The 24,917-nt window shown below is 39.3% G+C and overlaps 5 protein-coding genes across 6 annotated transcripts in view; 2 read left to right on the plus strand and 3 right to left on the minus strand.

The window, feature by feature from the left end:
* The window catches only part of LOC110377742 (neurofibromin), a 150,788-nt gene that overhangs the window by 104,976 nt on the left and 20,895 nt on the right, over positions 1–24,917 (minus strand). The gene's annotated exons all lie outside the window — the stretch shown is intronic.
* LOC110377725 (uncharacterized) lies at positions 3,554–8,674 on the minus strand. Of its 2 annotated transcripts, none has more exons than XM_021336716.3 (6): positions 8,480–8,674; positions 7,596–7,733; positions 5,865–6,053; positions 5,156–5,218; positions 4,155–4,327; positions 3,554–3,710 (listed from the first exon to the last, which is right to left on the minus strand). In XM_021336716.3, the coding sequence occupies exons 2-6, from the start codon at positions 7,666–7,668 to the stop codon at positions 3,567–3,569; spliced, it is 642 nt and encodes a 213-aa protein (XP_021192391.3). In that variant the 5' UTR covers positions 7,669–7,733; positions 8,480–8,674; the 3' UTR covers positions 3,554–3,566. The 2 variants fall into 2 exon arrangements, with proteins under 2 accessions (XP_021192391.3, XP_021192390.3); XM_021336715.3 differs by having other exon boundaries at positions 4,155–4,474.
* Positions 11,989–15,216, plus strand: LOC110377729 (sporozoite surface protein 2). Its single transcript, XM_049851446.2, has 5 exons — positions 11,989–12,140; positions 12,736–12,798; positions 12,968–13,569; positions 13,841–14,013; positions 14,944–15,216. The coding sequence occupies exons 2-3, from the start codon at positions 12,759–12,761 to the stop codon at positions 13,507–13,509; spliced, it is 582 nt and encodes a 193-aa protein (XP_049707403.2). The 5' UTR covers positions 11,989–12,140; positions 12,736–12,758; the 3' UTR covers positions 13,510–13,569; positions 13,841–14,013; positions 14,944–15,216.
* LOC110377747 (uncharacterized) lies at positions 17,907–21,232 on the plus strand. The gene is made up of 6 exons (XM_064042629.1): positions 17,907–18,066; positions 18,462–18,590; positions 19,373–19,564; positions 20,071–20,136; positions 20,460–20,509; positions 21,117–21,232. The coding sequence occupies exons 1-5, from the start codon at positions 17,991–17,993 to the stop codon at positions 20,474–20,476; spliced, it is 480 nt and encodes a 159-aa protein (XP_063898699.1). The 5' UTR covers positions 17,907–17,990; the 3' UTR covers positions 20,477–20,509; positions 21,117–21,232.
* LOC110377723 (uncharacterized) lies at positions 21,269–24,880 on the minus strand. The gene is made up of 5 exons (XM_049851394.2): positions 24,587–24,880; positions 23,888–24,022; positions 23,208–23,381; positions 22,330–22,937; positions 21,269–21,894 (listed from the first exon to the last, which is right to left on the minus strand). The coding sequence occupies exons 1-5, from the start codon at positions 24,738–24,740 to the stop codon at positions 21,772–21,774; spliced, it is 1,194 nt and encodes a 397-aa protein (XP_049707351.2). The 5' UTR covers positions 24,741–24,880; the 3' UTR covers positions 21,269–21,771.

The following is a 24,917-nucleotide window of genomic DNA, read 5'->3' on the forward strand; positions in this document are numbered from 1 at the left end:
AGATTATATAATAGCTACTACTTTTCTAGGAATAATGATACACGCACATATTTTTGGAAAGGGTTTTTCACGTAAGTACCTACCTACCTCAATTATTGATAAAGCAGGATGTCAAACTGTTTATTATTCATTTGTAAGGAAAACCGCAAAATTAATGATAAGGAACTGAAATAATTCTATTTTTACTTGTGTAAACAAAATCAGGAATATTCATTTTCAAATCAGTTGACTTCATTAGTGATACTTGAATAATATTTAAAATGATGATATAAACATAAATTTAAAAAAATATTTATTTGGGAATACTTATGTTTTTCTTTTTTTTCAAGTTTTAAGTTTACTTTTATTATCTATTCACAAAATATTTACATTAATTGAAAATAAAATAAACTTATATATATATATACAACTTAAAACTAATATAGGGCATCAAAAAATTGCTCCTCATCGCTGTCACTAGGTAATGTACCCAAAAGACTGGCAGCATTGCCACGTTGGATGGCAATGCTCAACCTCTGTGCGAAATAAAAGCCAGCCTTTGGGTCCCGGGAAGTGTCAACCAGGCGCTGGGAAATATCCCTGGCAAGAAGGTGGGCGCTCGGACCCCACGGCCCTAGAGTTTCAACCCCAAACGGCTCAAACATGTAATTGCCTATAAGGTTACTATATTTGCGCCGCTTGAGGTTCTCTGCTTGTGCAGCGGCGGAGCCAGCACGACATGCAGTTCCGGGAAGGTGAGATGGCGCAAGAGTGTCGACGCATGTCGCGTCCCACACTAAAGTCCTACCCACCTTCCACGGAAATAGCGACATGCCGTCTGGTCTCTTGCCATCGTCGCGTGCCAAGCCATTTGGTTCGAGTACGGCTGGCACGCCGACGGCAACAAGAGCGCGACGGATCACGTCGTTTATGTTGGCATGTCGTGGTATGCGGCCGGCACTCCGGCTGCACGACAGGCCGTGGTGACCGAGGCTGTTGACAGCTTCCCCGCAGTGGCAGCGATGAGGAGAGCAGCATGGAGCACCTAGTCGGAGGCAAACGGCGAGTCTGAAGGTGGTGTCATCAAACATGGTGCCTGTGTTTGAGGACGGAAGTGCAAGAAGCCATAGACCCGACTCCCATTCACCCACAGCCAGTAGGCGCGCTCGCTCTGCAGAAGTCATTGACGTATCGATTAAACTTTTCCGTATTACTCTGCAGAGCGGCTCATCCCACTGTCTCTGAGAGGACAGGTTGGCGGGTAAGTCGGTGTTCGGGCATGCGACTTTCCAAGCGTTTAAAGCCTCAGTCAGGCTTGGCACCTCAAAATTGACCAGTGTGGTGGGTAATATTTTCCTGATCAATTTCTCAGTGCCATGGACCGAGGAAATAAAGGCTGGTAAACTTACACTGGAAATTTTACGGACGCCAAGTCCTCCCATACGGATGGGAAGAGTCGCTTGAGACCAAGCTCTGTCGTCCAAGGCCACATTTAAAATGGATGATAGTGTATGTCTTATAATTTCGTCGATTTTGTCCAAATGGTTGGTGTGCTTCCATAAATGGGAAGCACGCAAGTTATATGTAAGTTTTGGTCCAAAACAGCAGTACCGTATGATGGTGATGGCTGCATGCATATTAATTTTGAGTAGCCTTTCCGAAACATCATTAAAATTTTGAATTTTCTTCTCAATAAAATCCGAAAATGAATCTTCCAGTATAGGCGATCCAAGGAGGCAAAGAGAACTTTGGTCTATCGGTTTAATTTCAGGAGCTATTGCGAGGAAATTTTGAAGAATAGTCTGTCTGTCAGTCGAGTCGGGTATAAAAAGTTCACATTTAGATAGGTTGAGGTCGAGGCCAATGTCGTGGAATTTATCTTTTAGGAAAATTAAATCATTAAGAACAGTATCTCTGTTGCCTCCCAGGGTCCCGTCGTCGAGATACCACACGTTAAATTCAGAATTTAGCTGCCGAATAATTGGGTTAATCGCCAAACTAAAAATCACAGGCCCGAGTGGATCACCTTGTTGACAGCCAACAGCGGATTCTAACAGGTTGTTCCGATATAATAATTTTGTTGGGTATCTATAACATTGCCAAAGAAAACTGTAAATTTTGGGTATTTCTTTTTTGACTTCTGCCAGCAAGGTGTCCCTATTCACCGAGTTGAAGGCGTTCTTGATGTCAACCTTCAGGATGACATCTCCTTTCCTATGATTTAAATAGGTCGACAGGGCGTGTACGGCAGCCTCGCAGCCCCCTTTCGAGCCGTAACCTAGCTGCAGGGGCTGAAATTTTTCCGAAACTTCCTCACTACAAAATTTAGAGCAGATTTTGGCTACCATACGACGGTAAGTAGTCCCCACGGCAATTGGACGAATACCGCCATCCTTTTTGCGCAGAGCACATAGATTGGCTCCGTACAAAACGTCGATGACGGTTTCGTCCACCTTGCCGGAGAGCATAAGGTTGGTCAGAGCCGTAAGCTCCTTCAAAAGCGACTCACCTGCTTCCCCGGCGCTTGGGCAGGTGAGATCCTTTAAATGTTGCGGACTCAAGCCGTCGAGGCCGCCTGCAGAGCCGCATCTGAAGGAGCCTATGGCTGTAACCAGGTGTCGACCTGTAACTGTGAGGATATCTGTGTCCGGATCAGGAGGTTCGGGAAAAGAGAGGTCATCGGCTGGGGCAGGGTGTTTACTCTCCAGAGCGGAGAGTGTCTCTGGAGAACACGGCGCCACCACATCACTGCTGAAGAGAATTCTAGCAGCCCCCCGAATGTCACCTTCACTCAACTTTGATTCCACTAGGCGTGAAATATTTGAGCATCTTTGAATACTTATGTGATTTAGTAAATCTTCTAAACAGGACTGAATTTTAAGCAGAGTGCAAAAAAACAGTGGTGGTTCAGAATCAATAACTAAGTGAACATATTTGCATCATCAGTAAAAAAAAAATATATTATCTACTAAGAAATAGCTTACCATCGGGCTAACCGACCGTCATCATCATCATCATCATCATCATCTCAGCCATAGGACGTCCACTGCTGAACATAGGCCTCCCCCTTAGATCTCCACAGATACCTGTTGGAGGCGACCTGCATCCAGCGTCGACGGCGACCTTTATAAGGTCGTCTGTCCACCTTGTTGGTGGACCGACCGTGTGTGAGAGTATTTCAATCATACTTCAATAGCGTAAAGTCGATCGAGTATGCAACGTCAAATAAGAGTGGAATACCGCTAACGTCCACAATTGATTTCCGATTGCAATGCGATTGTAGAGAAGACTCCCCTATAAGACCAATGACAGCCCATTCCAATAGAATGTCATTGGAAAACGATTGATGCTATACCTCTATAAATAGCAGAATGTCCGCTAAGTTTAAAACTGCTATAGAGATTCAATTGATATCCAATTGACATTATTAAATCAGCAGAATTAAGCCCCAGATCAAAAGCATATGATCAAACTGAGACCCCTTTTTAAGTCTGTTAAAAATGAACGGAGACGAAATTTTTTTTTTGAGAACTAAGCGCAATAGAAAGAGAGGCCAATTGTTATAAATAAAAAATACAATATGTGAGTTATATTTTATTTGTTTCCACGTTTTCCTTAGGTTTTAAGACGCCAATAATTTCGGCATAAGGCGATTCTTCTACCCGTGCCGGTGTTCGATTCCCGCCTCGTGCTATTTCTAGATCCGCATACAAAACTGGATTTGTAGTTGCCTAAAACAAAATTATGAACATTGTCGACCGGAGACAGATCAGGCGCAGGACATTAACGTGCTCTCCGATGCACGGGTGTATCAATCACCAACTTCAAGACTCCGGGCTGCTTTGTGAAAGTTTCTTAAGCCCACAAAGCGATTTTGGCCCGTCCCGGGAATCGAACCCGTGCCCTAGACCAACGAGTCAGAAGTATGGTGAAAATATGGGATAAAACCTTTCATTTGATACCCATATCATTGGGGTGGATTTCAAACAGCCAGTCCGCCATCTTGGGAAGGCCGCCATATTGGATTTGTAATGACGTTTTTAGCCAATCGTGTATTGTCATCAGAATCCAGAGCGTGTGCAAAATTTCATCTTGATCGAAGACCGGGAAGTGGGTCAGATTAAGATTCCAAGATTTTCTTACATACATAATTAAAAAACACGCAGTATACTTACATAGGTGTTTAATTCCATTGTTTGCTGAGCATCAGGTTTATTTCGATACCGTCTCACGCACACATAGACAAGTAGTGCCACACATACTACAAAGAAGCCTCCTATACCATATGCTAGTGCATCTTTCCTTGATATTGAATGATATGTATGTCGATCTCCACTTTTATCTGAATCTGTGTGTTTCATAGAAATATCTGTTATTTCTGTTGTGTCATCGTCTAAATAATATTTATTTGTCGCTAGACTGGTATAAGTTTCACTGAATGAATCTGTTGATGTATGTATATATGTATACATTGGCACATCTTTGCGTTTATCGTCTAAAACATACGAATTGAAATTCAATTGTTTTACACACGGAGTATAAGGAAAGATGTTCAAAATAGCTGAACAAATCAATATTTTCTATAGCACCTAACGACGTCGAGGGTCATAATTTCATAACAACACAAGCTAAAACTTACTTAATATCCTAAACTTCAAAATAAGTAGGTACATGAATAGTCTGGTAAGCTATCTTAAAAATATTCATAAAAAAAAGTCATGGTGGCCTGGTGGGTAAAGAACCAATCTCTCAAGTACCAGTGCAGGCAAGTAGCAAACTATTCTAAGATTGTATGTACTTTCCAAGTATATCTTGGACACCAATGACTGTGTTTCGGAGGGCATGTTAAACTGTGTCCCGACTGTCATTGAACATCTGCGGCAGTCGTTACGGGTAGTCAGAAGCCAGTAAATCTGACTGCAGTGTAACCAAGTTCTATTGGGTTGCCGGGGTAAACGAGTTGAGGAGTTCAGACAGTCAGTCGCTCCTTGTGGCACACTGGTACTCAGCTGCATCTGGTTAGACTGGAAGCCGACCCCAACATAGTTGGGAAAAGGCTCGTAAGATGATGATGAGTTTGGTAAGTTATCGACGCCACGTTGTTGAAAATTAAGATTTGTTCAGCCATTTTTACAAATATATAAAAAAAAGTGGTTTATCAGAAACCGATACTCACCAAGACAGTCGTCACTTAGTGTTATTGCAACTAAGCAGGGTTTATTGTACGTACAACTTCTAACTGAAAATAAATAATAATTAATTATTTATTGTTTAATTTATTACTATGTATTCTAATTATTTTATTTTAATAATCCTTGTGCAACAATGGCGTCCTAACCGATTATCGGCCACGCGCTATTCTCATATAAGGAGATCAGCCAGCTGTGCAGGACATATTATAGTGCAGGCACATTTGCTTGGACACAGGTGCACTCACTATTCCTTCACTCTCATAGCGCGATGGGACGGCAATCCGACACCACCGGACATGTTAATTGCCAATGTTAATTTAACTTGTTTAGGCCCGGTTGTTCGAAGCTCGGTTACGTCAAGGTTAGGGTTAAATTCTAGTTAAAGTAAAATTAACAGGGTTTAAATTCAAAAAGCGTTGTTGAACGTTAAAATTTCATAATAAAAATGTCAAATTAACCGTGGTTAAAATTGACAACGGTAACATTTTAACTTTAACTTTACCGTAAAGTACGAACAACCGGGCCTTAATGTCTCAAATTGAATTGACTGTTCCGGGGAACGAAATTTCTTCACTATTGTAATCTATAAACGCAATACTACCCTCCATTCAAGTCCTGGCAGGTAATATTAAAGCACCTTATATAAATGAGTATATAAATATACACCACAGGTAAAAAAAATCTATTACTTACGTCCACATTCCATTTGACATTTTTTTCCTTTAGTTCTGGTTCCATCAAATAATCGCCGACTACAATACGTTTTTTTACCAATCTTCAAAAGGAGGTCTATTTTCGTTCTTTTGGTTTTCAGTTTACCTTTGATACTATATGTTTCTACAACATGAAGAATATCCATTAAGAATTTATCTTCATCCTCATCTGTAATTATTTAAAAATGTACCAGTTATATGTGTAATTATTTAAAATAAACTTATCCCTCATCATCCTTCGAGCCTTTTTTCCCAACTATGTTGGGGTCGGCTTCCAGTCTAACCGGATTCAGCTGAGTACCGTTGCTTTACAAGAAGCGACTGCCTATCTGACCTCCTCAACCCAGTTACCCGGGCGACCCAATACCCCTTGGTTAGACTGGTGTCAGATTTACAGTCGGGACCTACAGTTTAACGTGCTATCCGAAACACAGTCATTGGTGTCTAAGAAATACTTAGAAAGTACATACAACTTAGAAAAGTTGCATTGGTACTTGCCTGACCTGGGATCGAACCCGCGCCCTCATACTTGAGAAGTTGGTTCTTTACCCACTAGGCCACCACGACTTTTTAAACTTATCCCTACTATATGTATATTTATATTATATCAATATTGTAAATGCGAAAGTAACTCTGTCTGTCTATCTGTTACGCTTGCACGTCTAAACCACTGAACTGATTTTAATAAAATTTGGTACAGAGATAGAGTTGACCTTGAGAAAGAATATAGGATAGCTTTTATCCCAGACTTTTGAAGAGTTCTCTTGGAAACGATAACTGATGTGTGTTGATAAAAAGTAGCCTATGTGATAATCCAGGGTATCACCTATCTACATGCCAAATTTCGACCAAATCAGTAAAGGCATTTTTGCGCAAAAGAATAACAAACATACATCTATACAAAATTTCACATTTATAATATTCTTTTTTATTTCAAATTTAAAACATTGAATTATATTTACATGTACATATTTACATGACCTAAAAATAAACTTACTTATACATACAACTAAAAACAATTATAAAATGGCATAAAAAAAAAACTCCTCATCGCTGCCCACCGGGAGTGTACCCAAGAGACTGGCAGCATTGCCACATTGGATGGCAATGCTTGATATTTGACCAAAATAAAAACCAGCCTTTGGGTCACTTGAAGTGTCAGCAAGTCGCTTCTGCCAGATTTTTAAAAAGGCCCCACGTTCCGAGGGTTTCAACCCCAAACGGCTCAAAGGTGTAGTTACCCACCTGGGTACTATATTCGCGCCGTTTGAGGTTCTCTGCAGGCGCAGCAGGATATTATACAAGGTGTTGATTTGCATTTGTGCCATATTTCAGGAGGAGGACATAAAATACGTAAATAATCGATTGGAATTACAGTAGACGGGAAATAGCTAATATGCACTGCTTTTTTTGTCATTGTAATGTCGTAGTATTTCAGAAGTAATCCAATTTTATGAACGAAATTTATGAATAATCGTTGCGTATGCTTTGTGTTTGCGTTTATGTGAGGGCGCAGCACGGTTTTAAGGCCAGTAACACACGCGCCAAGTTTCAATACGGCTAGATGACATTGACGGAATTCCGAAAAAAAAAAACAATTATATACCAATTTTTTTGGTGATTCGGGTCGAGAATCATTAGCATAATTACGTCCTTGAATATGGCACGGATGCAAATCAACAGCTTGTATTAATAGGATAAATGAAATTACCTGTGATGAATTTAAAATGTAGTGACACGTTTCCTTTTAACTTCTGGAGCTTGTTGCTAATTTGCACAACCATATTGAATAGTTCAGAATCGTCATAATGAACTTTATATGGGATGGAGTGTATATGATCACCTGGCACTAAAAAAAGATTAAGGTTAAGAAAATCCAACATTAAATGGTTCCGCTGATGCAGAAGCAGAGAACCTAAAGGGTTAATAGTCAACAACACCAGATTAAACTAGTGCGGGGCCAGTAGCAAATTCGGCCGATCGTTCCTTAGTCGTCCTCAAATAAAACCGGCCAAGAGCGTGTCGGACTCGCTCACGAAGGGTTCCGTACCAGAGCAAAAATTTGCAAAAAAAAAAACAAACATATTTATTTTATTGTAGTTTTCAGTGTTTGTTGTTATAGCGGCAACAGAAATACATCATCTGTGAAAATTTCAGCTCTCTAACTATCACGGTTAATGAGATACAGCCTGGTGACAGACGGACGGACGGACGGACAGAGGAGCGAAAACACTTTGGGTACGGAACCCTAAAAACCGGCCAAGAGCGTGTCGGGCCACGCTCAGTGTAGGGTTCCGTAATTTTTCCGGTAATTATCCGACTCCATCAGAAAAAATCTTAACAGCTATAATTAGCCCAATGTACAGCGTTATCTATAGGGAAATTACGTTACTAATTTGCAAAAACTCCTGGATCAGTTACCCCTAACCACAGATTATATAATAGCTAACTAACAATTCCTTAACAATACCAATTTCCGAAAGAATATTTAAGCAATAACTACATAAATGTTTGTTTACCTTTGCTAAAGTTAATACTCAAAAGAAGTAGGTATTAATAACATTAAATCAAGCCATTAAAATACAGGATACTCACAAGATTCCGTTTTAAAATGTTAAAATTTTTGTAAAGTTTCGACATTTCTGTTGTCATCACAAACCAAGACATTATAGCCACAAAAGTGACGGATTTCATGGTTTTTGAACACCATTTGAACTATCAAACATATTATTTAATATAAATTATTTAATATAATAAAGTTTTGATAACCAACACGAAAAGCATTTGAACAGTTACTGACTTATAAGTCAATGCTTTGTACACAATTTTCCTGCACAAATTATCCTATGCGGTTTTCGTACTATAGGTATCGACTGTTAAATTAAACATTTGGTAATAACAAGTTGCATCATCATTTTGTCCCGTGGCTTTGTCACCAAATAATAATTATTTACAGGTAAGAGATTTAAGGTGGAAACGTCGTGGTGGCCTAGTGGGCAAAGAACCAACCTCTCAAGTGTGAGGGCACGGGTTCGATTCCAGGTCAGGCAAGTACTAATGCAACTTTTCTAAGTTTGTATGTACTTTCTAAGTATATCTTAGACACCAATGGCTGATAAAAAGGTGAAGCAAAACATCTTGAGGAAACCTGGACTATGTAGTCTGAAATCACCAACCCGCATTGAGCAAGCGTGGTGATTAATGCTCAATCCTTCTCCGTGTGAGAGGAGGCCTGTGCCTAGCAGTGGGACGATAAAAAGGCTGTAACTGTATGGGTGCAGCGTGAGGGAGTGTCAGACTTACTGACTAAAACCTACCATGTTTCGTCTGGACACCACAGTTAGTGGGAAAAAAGCATAAATGAATCAACATTGCATTATTTTATTTATATAAGTAACAGTTTATTATTATCCTGCAGCAGGAATTACCGTGTTTTCTGTCGGTCTGAACGAATAGCAATAAATTATAATATTAAAACGTTGTTTGTGAAGATGGTTACAGCTTTTGGTTTACGTTGTTTCCTTTGCTATTTGGCAGTAATTGTGACGCGTATGAAGGTGGTAAGTAAGATATGATTTGGTTTATGCTCCTCCGAGCCTTTTTCCCAACTATGTTGGGGTCGGCTTCCAGCCTAACCGGATTCAGCTGAGTACCAGTGCTTTACAAGAAGCGACTGCCTATCTAACCTCCTCAACCCAGTTACTCGGGCAACCAATACCCCTTGGTTTGACTGGTGTCAGACTTACTGGCTTCTGACTACCCGTAACGACTGTCAAGGATGTTCAATGACAGCCGGGACCTACAGTTTAACGTGCCATCCGAAACACAGTCATATTAGTTGGTTTATTTATGCTATAGTGTTTAAATTGATATACTTACACAATATTTATTTATTTATTATTATTTTATTTCTAGCAATTAGGGCCGTACATTACAATACTTATAAACTAACTAGCTTTTGCCCGCAACTTCGTTCGCGTGGAATAGTGACTACCAGCAGATTTTTGATTTGACCAATAGATGGCGCTATATGTCCGGAATAATTTTATTTTTATTTTTTTTGTAATAAAAACTATCCTATGTCCTTTCTCAAGTTTCAAACTATGTCTGTACCAAATTTCACACAAATCGGTTCAGTAGTTTAGGCATGAAGAAAAGACAGACAGACAGACAGAAAGACAGACAGACAGACAGACAGAGTTACTTTCGCATTTATAATATTAGTTTGGATACATAAAATTCTACGTATCAATATATAAAACACTATATCTATAAAACCTTAAACATACTATAAATATATAACATATATTCTTAAAACGAATGCACACAATGAGTCGGCGTCGTGTTTCGCTGACTGGTGTCACGTAGCCGGCCACGAAACCGGCGGTACATAACACCCTTCGGCCAAAAATCTTCCTTGAGGTCTTTTTCAAGCGCTTGTGTCGAAATTCGCACTACAAACGAGTTAAAATTCGTCTTGTGACGAGGCTTCAACCTCTCGACCCTCAAGGTCCAGACAATATGCATGTACATTTACACACCCCCAGTGGGGCCAACCAGGGCCAATGCCTGTCGGGGCTGCGGGATTGTTCGCGCGAGCGTTCCGCCTGTTGTCGGTTTTTGACGAACACAAAGGGATTTGCTAACAGTGATCGTTGTAGGTTCGTTGTACGTCCACACTTGACGCCGCGAACGACAAGCCGAGAACGGCTCCGCTTGTACTTCGCTCGTGCTCGGTTCGTCTAGCGTAGTCCCGCCTATCGAAGGATCGTCCGCCATTTCACAGCCGAAGACAGACAACTTATAAACGCGCTAAGCGCGGCAAGTTTAAATTAAATTAGGTGATTAATAAGAGCCCTGCCTCACTAGGACGCCAATGGCGACGTCGCCGGCTACGTATCCAAGCAGTTAGTATTGAAATGTATGGAACCTAACTCACTTGGCGACGGTTTGGCAACGTCGCCAAATTGGAGGCGTGGCCACGAGCGACAGTTCCCTTCGTGGCTTCTGGCTACTCTGGCAGCTCGGCGACGTTGCCACGGTTGCCACTATAATGTATACAGTAAAGTGCACCTCCCTCACTCAGTTGCCAGTGTGGTCGCCAGTCAGCGTGCGATTTCTTCAGCGAGGATGTAAACAATTGACAATCGAGACGCCATGGCTACTCGACTTGGCGGCCTTTGGATGCCATAAGTAGCCAGGCCTGAGCCGCTGGCGAAGTCGCCATGGCGTCTTAGTGAGGCAGAGCTCTAATGAAATAAGATTTCATTACATATGTATACTTCAATTTGTTTCAGCCGAAACTGGTAATGTGAAACATAACTTCCCATTTATTTTGAAATATCACAATAATGATAAGCTAAATATCTTTTTAACACTGACAAACATGAATCAAAATATGAGCGTGGGTGTATATTTTAGTTATCATGCGTCAGGTGAGCAACTTTTTTCATTGAATAATATTTATTTATCCCTTGCTCGATTTGAAGTATTATTGTAATAGTACAATCTAATACTAATTATAACAAACTTAAGTGTTTGTTTATATAGTGTTGTTAGTCTCGCTAGTAAGTAGTAAAAATCGATTTTGTTCACTGCTTTTAAGCAGCAAAACATACATGTTTGAGTTACTGAAATGGCATAAGAGCACGCGCATACTATTAACTTTTAGTCGGCTGATTAAAGTTGTAAGATAGGTAAGATTTCTTCAGAAAATCATGAATTCAATTAAAGTTTTTAGACGGCCTTTTTTTTTAACGACGTCAAAAATCATCAAATTACCCCTCCCGCTGTGGGTTACGCGCGGTGAGGGAGTGTCAGACTCTTACTGACTAAACACCGTCGTGTTCCGTCATAGGCCATGTTATGTACCAGGGCCGCGGTAACTCTTTCGAACAACCCGCAGCAAGACGGCCTTGTACCGAACAAATACGTGATTGTTGTTACGTGTGTATTTCTAACCATATTGATTTCAAAGCTCAAGTCAACTATCGGCCGACTAAAACTTTGTAGTGTGCGCGCTTTTAACAATAACAAAGTACCTGCCTACAGCAGTAAATTGAGTGAATTTGCAGGTGGAAAACTAAATGAGCGCGAGATTGAAGGTCAAGAAACTTCAACAGTAGATGCAGTTTTGTAATTGATCCCTATTTATTACATAAACCTTATGTTAAGGTACACCTAAGTTTACATACAGAATGTGGATATGTTAATAAGACAATCGCTAATGGAACACTTGTACACGACAATAGACAAGGTAACAAGCTCTTGTGTAGAGCAGATACATACTTTCATTATCATCATCATCAGCCATTTGCCGACTCACTGCTGGACACAGGCCTCTCTTACATGAAAGGATTGAGCAACGGACGAGGCTCTGGCAACCGAGGTGGTGGTATAACCTGCAACAGAAACAAGTAAAATTAAAATGCCTTTTTTTTAACGACGTCAAAAATCATCAAATGACCCCTCCCGCTGTGGGTTAGCCGCGGTGAGGGAGTGTCAGACTCTTACTGACTAAAAACCGTCGTGTACCGTCGTGGGCCTTTTATGTACCTACCAAGGCCGCGGTATCTCTTTCGAACTACCCGCAGCCCCGGCAGGCCTTGCCTTACTGGGCCCCGCTGGATGTTAAATGCCTTGCTCGGAGATGGGCAGCAGCATCTCCGAAGCTAGACCTATCCAAAACTGCGCTCACGGCGCGGTGAATATGAACCATACCCCCCAACTAAGGGGAGGCCTTCGTCCGGCAGTCTCTCGGCTATAACAATGAACATTTTTGTCTTTTAAAACGACTTCCCAAAAAGGAGAAAGTTCTTAATCAGGAGTTTATATTTCTTCTTGTTTTTCAGATACACATTGTTTGAATTCAAATATGTGTGAAATTACTGTGGATGCAGCAAAAGTTGCAAAAGGTAAAAATAAAAGTTTAATGTTGCTCTATCTAGACCCATTTTCACCGACAACATCTTCGACAGTTCTTCTTATAACTACTGTTTACTTTGACAATAATTTTACGTGAAAAGTTTTCTTAAGAATACTGAAAAAAGCATTGACTTATGGTTGTATGTTCCTATGTTTTAGAGATTAATGCAGTGAAGAAATACAACAGAACAAGTACCACTACACCAAGAACCACGAAACCAGTTACGAAGTCCACAATTATAAGAAAGAGTAGTACAGATATTGGTAAAGTTATGGACACCACTACAACTGTGAACCCGAGAGACAAAATCAAACATAACACGGGGGACCATGGGAGAGACGACGGGAACCACCCGAGAGACACTGCGACGGACAATAGGAGAGACAACGCGAACAACCCGAGATTAACCACAAGAGGCAAATTCAGAGACCAACCAAACGACCCAAGAGACACTGCGAGGGAAAATGGGAGAGACAACGCGAACAACCCGAGATTCACCACAAAAGGCAAATTCAGAGACCAACCAAACGACCCAAGAGACACTGCGACGGACAATAGGAGAGACAACGCGAACAACCCGAGATTAACCACGAGAGGCAATTTCGGGAACCACCCTAGAGAAAATCCCAGAGATAACGCGAGGGCAGTGACAGACAGAAAGCAAGAATCATTGCGATTGAAAACGCCACAGAAAACGTGACAAATAGCCTAGGAGTCACCGTGAGAGACAACGAGAGTGACAACACGGCAGACGAAGCAAGTAAGTAAATCGCATGTAATCTAAACGATTGGCGAAGACTGAATGTCTGACAACCAGTCGGATTGACCACCAAATGGGTTCTTTCAAAGAGGTTGCCCCTTGGTACCCAATTAACTGGATTGAGGAGATTAGATAGGCAGTCGCTTCATGTAAAGCTTTTGTACTCCGCTGCATCCGATTAGACTGGAAGCGACCCCAACATAGTTGAAGAAAGGCCAGGCAGATGATGATTTGACGTGCGGCGGCGTATAATTTTTTGTTTGTGTTGTAGATGCAACAGTTGTTCCTGACAATAGCCGGATGCCACAGAGTTCTGAAACCCCTGTTTTAATTTACATCATACCTGTGGTAGTTGCATGTCTCCTTATACCAATCATTGTAATCAGCATAAAAAGATATCGGCTTCGAAATTCAAGACAACATGCGGTTGATATAGCTACCTATGTAAGTACCTAAGATAATTTTTACCTACATTTTTCTTAGTGGGTCAGGATCAATATGAAGGGCTGAGGGATTGTTCGAGAGAGTTACCACGGTCCTGGTACCCAAAGGGCTTCAGAAAGAGAATGGCGGGTTTTTTCGGAAAAGGTCTGACAGTCCCTTTCTTTTTTTTTTAACGACGTCAAATTCCTCAAATGACCGTTCCCGCTGTGGGTTAGCAGCGGTGGGGGAGTGTCAGACTCTTACTGACTAAAAACCGTCGTGTTCCGTCATAGGCCTTTTATGTACCAGGGCCGCGGTATCTCTTTCGAACAACCCGCAGCGTCTGACAGTCCCTCACAACGCACCCACAGCACAGCCCACAGTGGGAGAGGTCATTAGAAGACTTCCCATAAAAAAGGATCAATATGAATTTGGATTCATAATAAATCAACACAACATATTATTACGTTGATTAATTTCAAAATTATATTTAGATTTTTAATAAGGCTGGGCGGAAAAATAATAAGCTAACAATAACAACTATATTTTGACGCGCAACGAAATTTAATTAAAATTATACATATTATGATACTTTACCTCTAGTCAAGTACCTATCTACCTAAGTAAGTCTGACACCAGTCTAACCAAGAGGTATTGGGTTGCCCGGGTAACTGGGTTGAGGAGGTCAGATAGGGCAGTCGCTCCTTGTAAAGCACTGGTACTGAGCTACATCCGATTAGACTGGAAGCCGACCCCAACATAGATGGGAAAAAGGCTCGAAGGATGATGGGCCTCTAAGTACTCAGAATGAAGTAACAGTCAACTTCAGGTCAGTGGTAACAGTTTATAGGAAAATCGTACTTATTACTATTGAGTTAAGGTGCATGACAGTTACCACTCATGTGCAGTCTACCGTACCTAGATTTTAATATTCCGTATCTTGTATTGCAGTCTACGAAGAATCAAGTGTTGTATGCAGAGCTAGATCTTGCGACGGCTAACAAAGAAGTCGGGAGAAACAACGAAGACTCACCGTATGTAGAAATTATTGGAGTTTTGTTGCCAAAAAATAAATAAGTACTATCTATATAAATAAAAATGTTTTGGTAAGCGCATAACTCAACAACGCCTGGACCAATTTGGCTAATTCTTTTTTTGTTGTGTTTTTTATTGTCAGGAGAAGAAAAAGAAAAAAAATAGGGTAAAGTAGAGGAGTCAGTTGACGGGAGCGAAGCCGCGGGCAAAAGCTAGTTTCAAATAAAAAAGGCTGGCTGCATTGCCATTCAGCGTGGCAATGCAGCCAGCCTTTTGGGCAAGATCCACGCTGACAGCGATGAATTTTTTGATACTAAGTTTTATTTTTGTAAATATGTGGACTAGGTAGGATATGTAGGTAGGTATTTTTTACTAAAATAGTCTTTAATTTTAAAAATAATTAAATGTTATGTAAATAAAGTATTTCAAATGAAAGTTGTTTCATCAAACCTGCTTTTCATCATTATCAGACTTTTTATCTTTCGATGTTGGTACAACCATGAACCCTGGTCGCTCTTGCAACCACTTGACCAAAATCAATAATAATATACGCATGCCCAGAGAAGTGAGCATTGACAATAGACAATTCCACTTATCATGGAGACCTTTGTCCAGCAGTGGAATTTTTGTGACGACAACGATTTTAAATTAAATCATGAATAATTTTGGTTTTAATTATGAGGAAAATATAAGTACCTGCATGTTACCGCACATTTGCACTATGTAGAGGAATAAATACCAAAGTCTGGTTTTCCACCGAAATAATGCGTAGCTAGCATGATCTGTCTCGCCATTTCTCAATTATCTTAGTCTCATCAAAAAAAGTTTGCGATCAATAGCATAAGCTCCTCCTCCTCCTTGAATCGCTTATAATTGACTAAATCAGATTTCTGAATGAGCGTAAGCTAGGGCTGAAAGCCTTTTTATATGAAAAACTTTTTTTGATGTGTGTACAAAAACAGAATTTTGGAAATCGGTCCAAGCGACTTCGAGTAATTGGTGAACATACATAAAACAGGAAATTTCGGTTTCGGATGAATTGAGGCCTTCCTCCTTTTTGGGAAGTTGGTTAAAAATAGCGGAGGTCTAGGTAGTTTCTGGCTCGGTCTTTTTTTTATGGGAAGTCATCATCAAATGACCCCTTCCGCTGTGGATTAGCAGCGTGAGCGTGAGGGAGTGTCAGACTCTTACTGACTAAAACCCATCATGTTCCTTCTTAAGCCCCTTATGTACTAGGGGCGCGGTAACTTTTTCGAACAATCCCACAGCCCTAGCCTCTGGATCTTGGCTTTTGTGATTCGGCACGTGTAAATATCATATCGGGCTGTCAGATGAACGCTCATTCTGATTATAAGCATATTACAAAAACCACTTAAGTGCGAGTCACGCGCTCAAAAGGTTCCGTACCATTATTGATAAAACGGGTTAAAAAAAACACTCTTTATTGTATATTTGTATTTAGGGTTCTGTACCCAAAGGGACCCTATTGTTTTCGCTCCTCTGTCCGTTGGTCGGTCACCAGGCTCATGTCTTATGAACCATGATAGTTAGAGAGTTGAAATTTTCACAGATGATGTATTTTTGTTGCCGCTATAACAACAAATACTGAAAGCTAGAATAAAATAACTATTTTGGGGGGCTCCCATACAACAAACGTGACTTTTTTTGCTCATTTTTGCTCGATATCGATATATGTATATCGGATTGTATTATAAAGGTATAATCCGTTACGTACATAAGAGAGTACATATGAGTGTACATAACAGTGTATATAACAGAGTATATAAGAGAGTACATAACAGAGTACAAAAAGTGTACATAAGAGAGTACATAACAGTGTACATAAGAGAGTACATAAGAGAGCACTTACGGGGACTACATAAGAGAGTATATAAGAGGAGTACATAAGGGGAGTATACAACACAAACAGACGGATGGACAATACACGACCCGTTTTTCCTTCTGTTTACGGAGCTCTAAAAACCCAGCCTGTCGTTGCCTAGACGTTTTTTGATTAGAATTCTCCAAAAACACATTTTTATCATAATGATTATTTGATATAATTTTGTTAACATAACCTTTGCACCTAGTTTCGTACACTTTTCGTTTAGATAACCTTAAAAAAGCAGATAATATTAGGAATTGTAAAAAATGAACCGCGGTCAAAAACATACCTAATTAAATGCCCCCGTACACTTCAAACTTTTAGTCGGCCGATAGTTTGATTGGGCTCATAAATTAATATAAAGATGGATCGTATCAATCAGGTATCCAGCAGAACCGACTAAACAGTTCTAAACTAGCCGTTTTCTCGCGGTTTGACACCGCTTCCTGTGGGAACTACTGACATTATCGGGATGAAATATAGCTAGCTTATTTTACACGGGCGGAGTAAAATAAGTTTCGGATGGCACGTTAAACTGTAGGTCCAGGCTGTCATTGAACATCTTTGGCAGTCGTTACGGGTAGTCAGAAGCCAGTAAATCTGATACCAGTCTAACCAAGGGGTATCGGGTTGCTCGGGTAACTGGGTTGAGGAGGTCAGATAGGCAGTCGCTTTTTGTAAAACACTGGTACTCAGCTGAATCCGGTTAGACTGGAAGGCGACCCCAACATGGTTGGGAAAAACGCTCGGAGGATGATGATGATTTTACTCGGAAAGAGTGTAGCTTTCCAATAGTGAAAGGATTTTTAAAATCGGGTTAGTAGTTTCGAAGCCTTTATGATACCAACCAAACAATTGTTCTTTGTTAAGTTTATGTATTAGTATAAATAAACTGTCAACCATTGCATCGACTGTCGGGCGACAGTTTAGTCTGCAGTATGTAGAGGCTCTTAACCAACATAAAAAAAAAATGAAACTCCAGATTGCCTATCCATATCATATTACAACTATCTTAGTACAGAACGGTCGTCAGTAAAATATTTCAATTTAAATAATACCGTAACTAGAAGTTTTCAGTATGAATTGGCATCAATGTTTTTTTGTTTTCTTCTTTGGAATTTTGATAATTAATGTATCGGAATTTTCCTGTACTGGTAAGTTCTTTTTTATAATATTAATTGACGATAATAAGCGGGCAAGATTCTAGTGTGGCAGTGTGAGACACAAATGTATCTTCTGGTGTACTCGCTGTAGCAAACAGTAACACATTGCGTGCAAACATTTGTAAAATGTCCGCGAAACTGCAACCTTTATCCGAAAACACAAGCTTTGTCTTGCAAGTCAAAATAAATTAGTGTACGATTTTGATGGAATCACATCATTACGAATAAAACTAATTTGTCTTATTTAAAAATGTAAGATTTATCTACTCATTTCAAAAGAGTTTCATGGATTTTCATGGAGTTTCTTGCCTGTTCTTCTTTATAAGACCAAGTTATTGGAACTTCAGCTAGAGCCTTTAACTAATATAATAATTTCTTTGTTTTAGATCCACCTCAAGGAGCTATCCCTGTACCATTTAAATTCGGCTACAATGCCAACGAGAAATTAAATGTGTTAATAACTTTAAAAAATATTCCATCTAGCATTACCTATATTAATATGAGGACTAAAATGTGTAAGTAAAATCCTTAGTAATGTACGCTAATATTATAAACATAAAGAGGTGGGACTGGGCTGGACACGTCAGCCGCATGCATCCAGATAGGTGGGCCAACATTGTCACTCATGGATACCACAAGACGGCCACCGCAGACGAGGTAAACCCCGCAAAAGATATCGCGACGACCTGAACGCCTACAACCCTGATTGGTGGTAGTTATCAAAGGATCGACAGGCGTGGAGACGAAGAGCCTTTGCTCAGCAGTGGGAAAGTTCAGGCTAAAAAAAAGGAATACGGGTGAGCCAAACTTGTGTGTAAATATACATGCAAATTGTCTTTGTATGACTCGACGACTCGACCACTACTGAGCGCTCCCGAGTTTACGCATACTAACACGACATGCATGTATACTTACACACAGGTATGGTTGACTGGCTTCCGTGAGAGAAATCATCTACATTGTGAGTTCATGAAAGTTCATGATCTGCTTAATACATTTTGAAGAAAATACATATACAAAGCCACGTTTCTCGTAGTTATAGGATGCACGGGAGATCAGTCTTGTCACACTAATTTTATAAAGTTGTATGAGCATGTTTATTACTTCTTCGCGCATAAACGGTTGAACGGATTTTGATGAAACTTGTCTGAAAATAATTTGTAAATCAGAATAAAATATAGGCTGATTTTTATACAGTCACGCGTAGCACTTCCCACGGGCGGTGGGTGAAACTGTGGGTGGCAGTTAGTATTAGCCAAATATTAATATCTAATATACTTTATACTTTCATTTCCAGTTAATCTTCAGGAATTGAGTCATGAAACAGTTCCGGCAGACCATGTGTTGACAGTCACTAAAACTTTGGCTTTGAAGAGATCAAAAATGTCTATTCAAGCAGAAATATACGACCCCACTGGATTGTGTGAAAAGAAAATAATCGTTGAAGGCAAAGAAGTTAATTCAAGTCAGGGCAACCCAGACTATTCATGTAAGACAATATTCACAAAAGTAAAAGACAAAGTAATGTCATAAAGTAACGGTCAAATTCGTTTTTTCAAGACTACAGCAACAGCAAAACTCAAAGTTAAAATCGAGAAAAAGGCGAATTTGACCGTTACTTTTACTTTTGATTAAGAAACTGGTGGTTAATACTATAAATGCAAAAGTAACTATTTGTCGCTCAGGATTTTCACGTCAAAACTACTGAAACAGTTTAAATGAAATTGAGTGTACACATAGATAGATAGAGCCTGAAAAAGTACAAAGGCTCCTCTTTTATCCGGGTGCGGGAAACCGTTCTCTCAGGACGCGGGTGGAACTGCGGGGAACAGTTAGTTTACAAAATTTTAGGTAACGTCTGAATTAACAGTTGCTACTTTTGGTTGATCAACTTTCAAAGGCCTGTGTCAAGAGCAGAAATTACCTTGATTGGGCCTCGTACGAGCCCCTCGATAATAACTCATTTAATAATCTATTTATCCATCTATTTTACAGATAACAACATTTGTTTACAACAACAAAGCTGTTCGATTGAAGTGGATCTATCAAAAGCATGCTCAGGTGAGATCTTAAAATCTTCAATATATTAACAAAAACTATCAATAAAAATAGTTTTTGCTCCATGCTAGCAATACATTCTTGTAATTAGGGAATGTATGAAGAAAATTTAACCAAAAAAATGTATGAATTAATTGATTGTATAAAAGTTTTATTATGGGCTTCCTTCAAGGGAGTACGCCAGGAGCATCTCAAACAAACATACAGTTTATCTTGGAATTTAACTTGCCTTATTACAGGAATATTTTTTACCTAGTGCGCAAACTCTGACAAATAAATATTTTAATATAGGACTACGTTACACAAATTATCATTCTCTCTTTTAGGTGAACAAAGTCTTTAAGGAGAATTGAAAGGACTTTCTCCAATCTTCAAGGTATGTAATTTTCGAGTCGGCGGGCATTACAGAGGTTAATCAATAACCTGGTATTAAGCAATTGCAGAATAATTAACATGAAATTAATTACCTTATCTATAGTGTGTTAAGTTTTAAATTACATCTTGTATTTATCAAGTTATATCTTTTTAATTTTGGCTTTATTGAAAATCTCATAATTAAATATAATAGTAGTTCAAATAAATCATTTATGAACAGAATATCATCATCATCTGCCTAGCCTTTTCCCAACTATGTTGGGGTCGGCTTCCAGTCTAACCAGATGTAGCTGAGTACCAGTGCTTTACAAGGAGCCTTTTGCCCTATCTGACCCCCTCAACCCAGCTACCCAGGCAACCCAATACCTCTTGGTTAAACTGGTGTCAGACTTTCTGGCTTCTGACTACCCGTAACGACTGCCAAAGATGTTCAAATGACTTATGATCAGAATATGTCAGGTCTTATTTTGTCAAGGATTGTAAAGTAACATTATACAATAATAATGATTCATTTAATTCAAAAGTAATAGAGACTCATAAATCATATAAGCTGTTATTAAAAATAAACACATTTTCTGAAATAATCACAAATCTTCTACTTTTTTCAGGACCATGCTATCATATGTGATTGGCATCCCTGCTTGCAGTAACGACTACCACATTTATAGATGAACTACATATTTTAAAGTCTTCGGTTTCCAAATAAATAAAAGGCTTATAATAATTTGTATTATTTTAATTTCATTTACTGGTGTATTTACCTCAGATATTATATTAGACTCCAATTCGAAAGCTAACTGAAAAAAATTACATATACTTATATGTAGAAGTAAAACGTGGGCTTGTCACCTAATTAATGCCTAGACCGATTTGTTTTATAAGATTTTGCGAGTTGGTAAATAAAACCATCAGAAAAAGCTTGTAATATCTTATTTGGCAAACAGAATTTAGCTTAGGGTCCGTTAAGACAGACCGGCTCGGAGAGCACAGCAAATGCTTAACACGTTGAAAATTGAGTACTTATTATTTGAAGTAAGGTTTATTTTTGCAAGCGCACTGCTTTTGTCATTGAGAATGCTCGAATGCGCTCGGTGTGAAAGGAGGAGCCGACCGGCTCCGATCGTGTACTTTTTCTTGACGTTTGGCTGCGTTTGCATGCTCTTTAATGCTGATGATGCTCTCCGACCCGGTCTATGTCCGTATATTAATTTGGTCTACATAACTTGAATTCAAAGCAAATTTTTTTACATCTTTCATTACGTTTTACGTTTTCGTAGGTTTCAAAACGCCAATAACTTGGGCGTAAGGTTCTTCGACGTGTACTCGGTTCGTATTGCCGGATCGTGCGAATTCTAAATCTGCATACAGGACTGGATTTGCGGTAGACTGAAACAGAAATGCATTCATTACACTAGCTTCTGTTTCTCCCGCTTTTATAAGGGACAACTTACGTCTAGCCGTATGGGCGTAGAGAAGTATAAATAAATAAATGTCGGGACACCTTTTCACACACGGTCGGTTAGCCCCATGGTAAGTTATTAATTAACTTGTGTTATGGATGCTAACACAACTGATAAACTACATATAGTTACATATATACATATTTATAAATACATATTGTAACACCCAAACCACGGTCAACAAGCATGCTCATCACACAAATGTCGACCGAACCGGGAATCGAACCCGGGACCTCAGGTGCGGCAGTCCGGCATGGTGACCATTGCGCCATCGAGGTCGTCAAAAAAATGCAAGATGACAAGATGGTGCAAGTAGATTTTTACAAAGACTAGATTTTGTAGAAGTTAAAGAATTACTTACATAAGTATTCAGTTCCATTGTTGCTTGAGCATCGGGCTTATTACAACGCTGCCTCATCCACACATAGACGAGAAATGCCACAACGCATGCGCCAACCACGCCTCCTATACCATAAGCTAGTGCAGCAGTTAGATTTTTTTGTCTATTCAATTCCTGGGTTTCATTTGCAGTATTGTTATCGCTATAAGTATCATTATTTATAGTATTTTTGTCTTCAAATGCTGTGTTATTTTCATTTGCACTATTATTTTTAAATGCTGTATTATTGGATTCTGCATAATTATTTTCAAATGCTGTGTTATTGGATTCTGCATAATTATTTTCAAATTCTGTATAATTCTCTGTTGTATTGTTATTTTCATTTGGAGCAACGGTTGTTATAGTATTTGTATCTGAACTATCATTATATCCTGTAAAGTTTGACTCAATTCCGTGACATCCTGCAGGATTTTGATGGAAATCTCCACAAACAGACTTTTTATTAATTTTTTTCTCCGACCCGAAAATGGACACAAACCAACTGAAAATCCACCAACCTTTACTTGGACAATATTCTTGTAACGATATCTTCAGAAGGCAGTGTGATTTTTTGCACCTCTTCATGTTCGCTATAAAAAAGCATACTTGGATTATCTATACTAATATTATAAAGAGGAAAACTTTCTTTGTTTGCTTGGTTGTAATGGATAAACTCAAAAACTACTGGACCGATTTTAAATATTCTTTCACCATTATATTATCTGCTATATATAACAGGCGGTTTATCGGGGACGCGGGTGAAACTGCGAGAAAACGGCTAGTTTTGCTATAAATCGATTTATTCCGTATTCGGGTTATTGCTTTTACAACATTGAAAATGTCAAATTGTAGGAACTCACATCTAAAAATCCTTAGATCTCTCTTAGATGATTCTAGCACACATTTGAAAGCAGATTTTTTTTTGGAATTCGTATAAATTTCCAAAACTATTGATACTTCACCCTCCAACGAGCCCTGAATGTGATAATATCCATCTTCTGGGCTAGTTAAACATATTATTCTCTCTATCCCTTCTGGAACATACAAAAATATTATACATACATCTACTCATACTTATTTATTTTCATTAAATTATGTATCGCCGGAAGACGCTGGATGCAGGTCGCCTCCAACAGGTACCTGTGGATATCTAAGGGGAAGCCTATGTTCAGCGGTGGACGTCCTATGGCTGAGATGATAATGATGATGAAATTATGTATACAAATATAATAAAGCTGTCATTTGGGTAGTCAGAAGCCAGTAAGACTGACAAAGACAAACAGGCTTCAGTGTAGCCTGAGTAACTGGGTTGAGGAGGTCAGACAGGCAGTCGCTCCTTGTAAAACACGGGGAAAAGGCTAAGCAATTGAGATGATGTATAATAAAGAGGAAATCGTTTTTTGCTTGTATTCTAAAGGCTTTACGATGTTAACTTGTGTTCCGGGTGAACCACTATCCTTTAAAAGATAAAAATTAACTTAGCTCCTTTCTGGACAGACAGAACTTCTATGCATTTGTTTTATAAGAAACGAGAGCTCACCTGATGTAGTTTTTAAGCGCACAGCAGTTATTTCTTCACAAACATCAGTTAAGCTTAAAAACATATTCAATTCCTCGCCGTTGTCATAAGCAAACTTATATGGTAATATTTCTATTGTTTTCAACGGAAAAGAAGCTAAAATAAAAATGAATAATTAAAATTAAAAAAAAAAACTGTGGACGATCTCAAACTATACTGGGACCCTGGTACAGACGTTTTTCTCACAAAAACGGGTGAGATATACTTGTGTGTGTGTAAAAGTACATGCACATTGTCCTTGTAGGGTCCGTTCAAACAGACCGGCTCGGAGAGCATCGGCGCGCATTTTTCTTTTCAGACAGACCGGAGCCGATTGGCTGCGCGAGCATTAAAGAGAATGCAATCGGAGCCAAACGTCAAGAAAAATTACGCGATCGGAGCCGGTCGGCTCCTCTTATTATTTCACACCGAGCGCCTTCGAGCATTCTTAATGACAAATGCAGTGCACATTCAAAAATAAACCTTACTACAAATACTAAGTATTCGATTTTCAACATGTCAAAAATTTGCTCTTCTCTCCGAGCCGGTCTATCTGAACGGACCCGTATGCGTAAGTAGTCAAGTAGCTGAGTCATATATTATATTAACAAGTATGGCTGATACGCTTTCGCGAGATAAAGGATCTATACTTATATAAATACAGGTAAAAAATCTACTTACGTCGAACAACTTGACAAACGTTCAATCCATCAGTCCGTTGCGCAGAATTCACAAAAACAAGTACCACAGTTAAATAAATTATTCCGAACATTTTTATATAAACTGCAGTGTATCCTACATATACCAAAAGACTGGTTAAACTGATTGTGAACATAAATAAGTATTTAACTTAATTATAAATGATTCATCATTTTAATATGGCGTTTAAATATAGGTTTTCCTGTTTTTAGAGTAGGATAATAATTTTAGAACATAAGTACATGTTTCTATGTTCCTCGTTGGTCTAGTGAAAAACTCGGCTTCGAATCGATCAAAAAAAACATTTTGGGCA

The sequence above is a fragment of the Helicoverpa armigera genome, chromosome 29 (genome assembly GCF_030705265.1).
Source record: "Helicoverpa armigera isolate CAAS_96S chromosome 29, ASM3070526v1, whole genome shotgun sequence".
NCBI lineage: Eukaryota > Metazoa > Arthropoda > Insecta > Lepidoptera > Noctuidae > Helicoverpa > Helicoverpa armigera.

Excerpts from the sequence above, each read along its gene's own strand:
- LOC110377729 (XM_049851446.2), top strand. The coding sequence starts at position 12,759 with ATGTGTGAAATTACTGTGGATGCAGCAAAAGTTGCAAAAG. Across the intron at positions 12,799-12,967 it reads TGCAGCAAAAGTTGCAAAAG|AGATTAATGCAGTGAAGAAA; the intron begins GTAAAAATAAAA and ends CCTATGTTTTAG.
- LOC110377725 (XM_021336715.3), bottom strand. The coding sequence starts at position 7,668 with ATGGTTGTGCAAATTAGCAACAAGCTCCAGAAGTTAAAAGGAAACGTG. Across the intron at positions 6,054-7,595 it reads ACATTTTAAATTCATCACAG|ATGAGGATGAAGATAAATTC; the intron begins GTAATTTCATTT and ends AAATAATTACAG. Across the intron at positions 5,219-5,864 it reads ATGTCAAATGGAATGTGGAC|TTAGAAGTTGTACGTACAAT; the intron begins GTAAGTAATAGA and ends ATTTATTTTCAG.
- LOC110377723 (XM_049851394.2), bottom strand. The coding sequence starts at position 24,740 with ATGTTCACAATCAGTTTAACCAGTCTTTTGGTATATGTAGGATACACT. Across the intron at positions 24,023-24,586 it reads CGTTTGTCAAGTTGTTCGAC|CTTCTTTTCCGTTGAAAACA; the intron begins GTAAGTAGATTT and ends TTTTTATTTTAG. Across the intron at positions 21,895-22,329 it reads CAATGGAACTGAATACTTAT|TCTACCGCAAATCCAGTCCT; the intron begins GTAAGTAATTCT and ends TTTCTGTTTCAG.
- LOC110377747 (XM_064042629.1), top strand. The coding sequence starts at position 17,991 with ATGAATTGGCATCAATGTTTTTTTGTTTTCTTCTTTGGAATTTTGATA. Across the intron at positions 18,067-18,461 it reads ATCGGAATTTTCCTGTACTG|ATCCACCTCAAGGAGCTATC; the intron begins GTAAGTTCTTTT and ends TCTTTGTTTTAG. Across the intron at positions 18,591-19,372 it reads TAATATGAGGACTAAAATGT|TTAATCTTCAGGAATTGAGT; the intron begins GTAAGTAAAATC and ends TTTCATTTCCAG.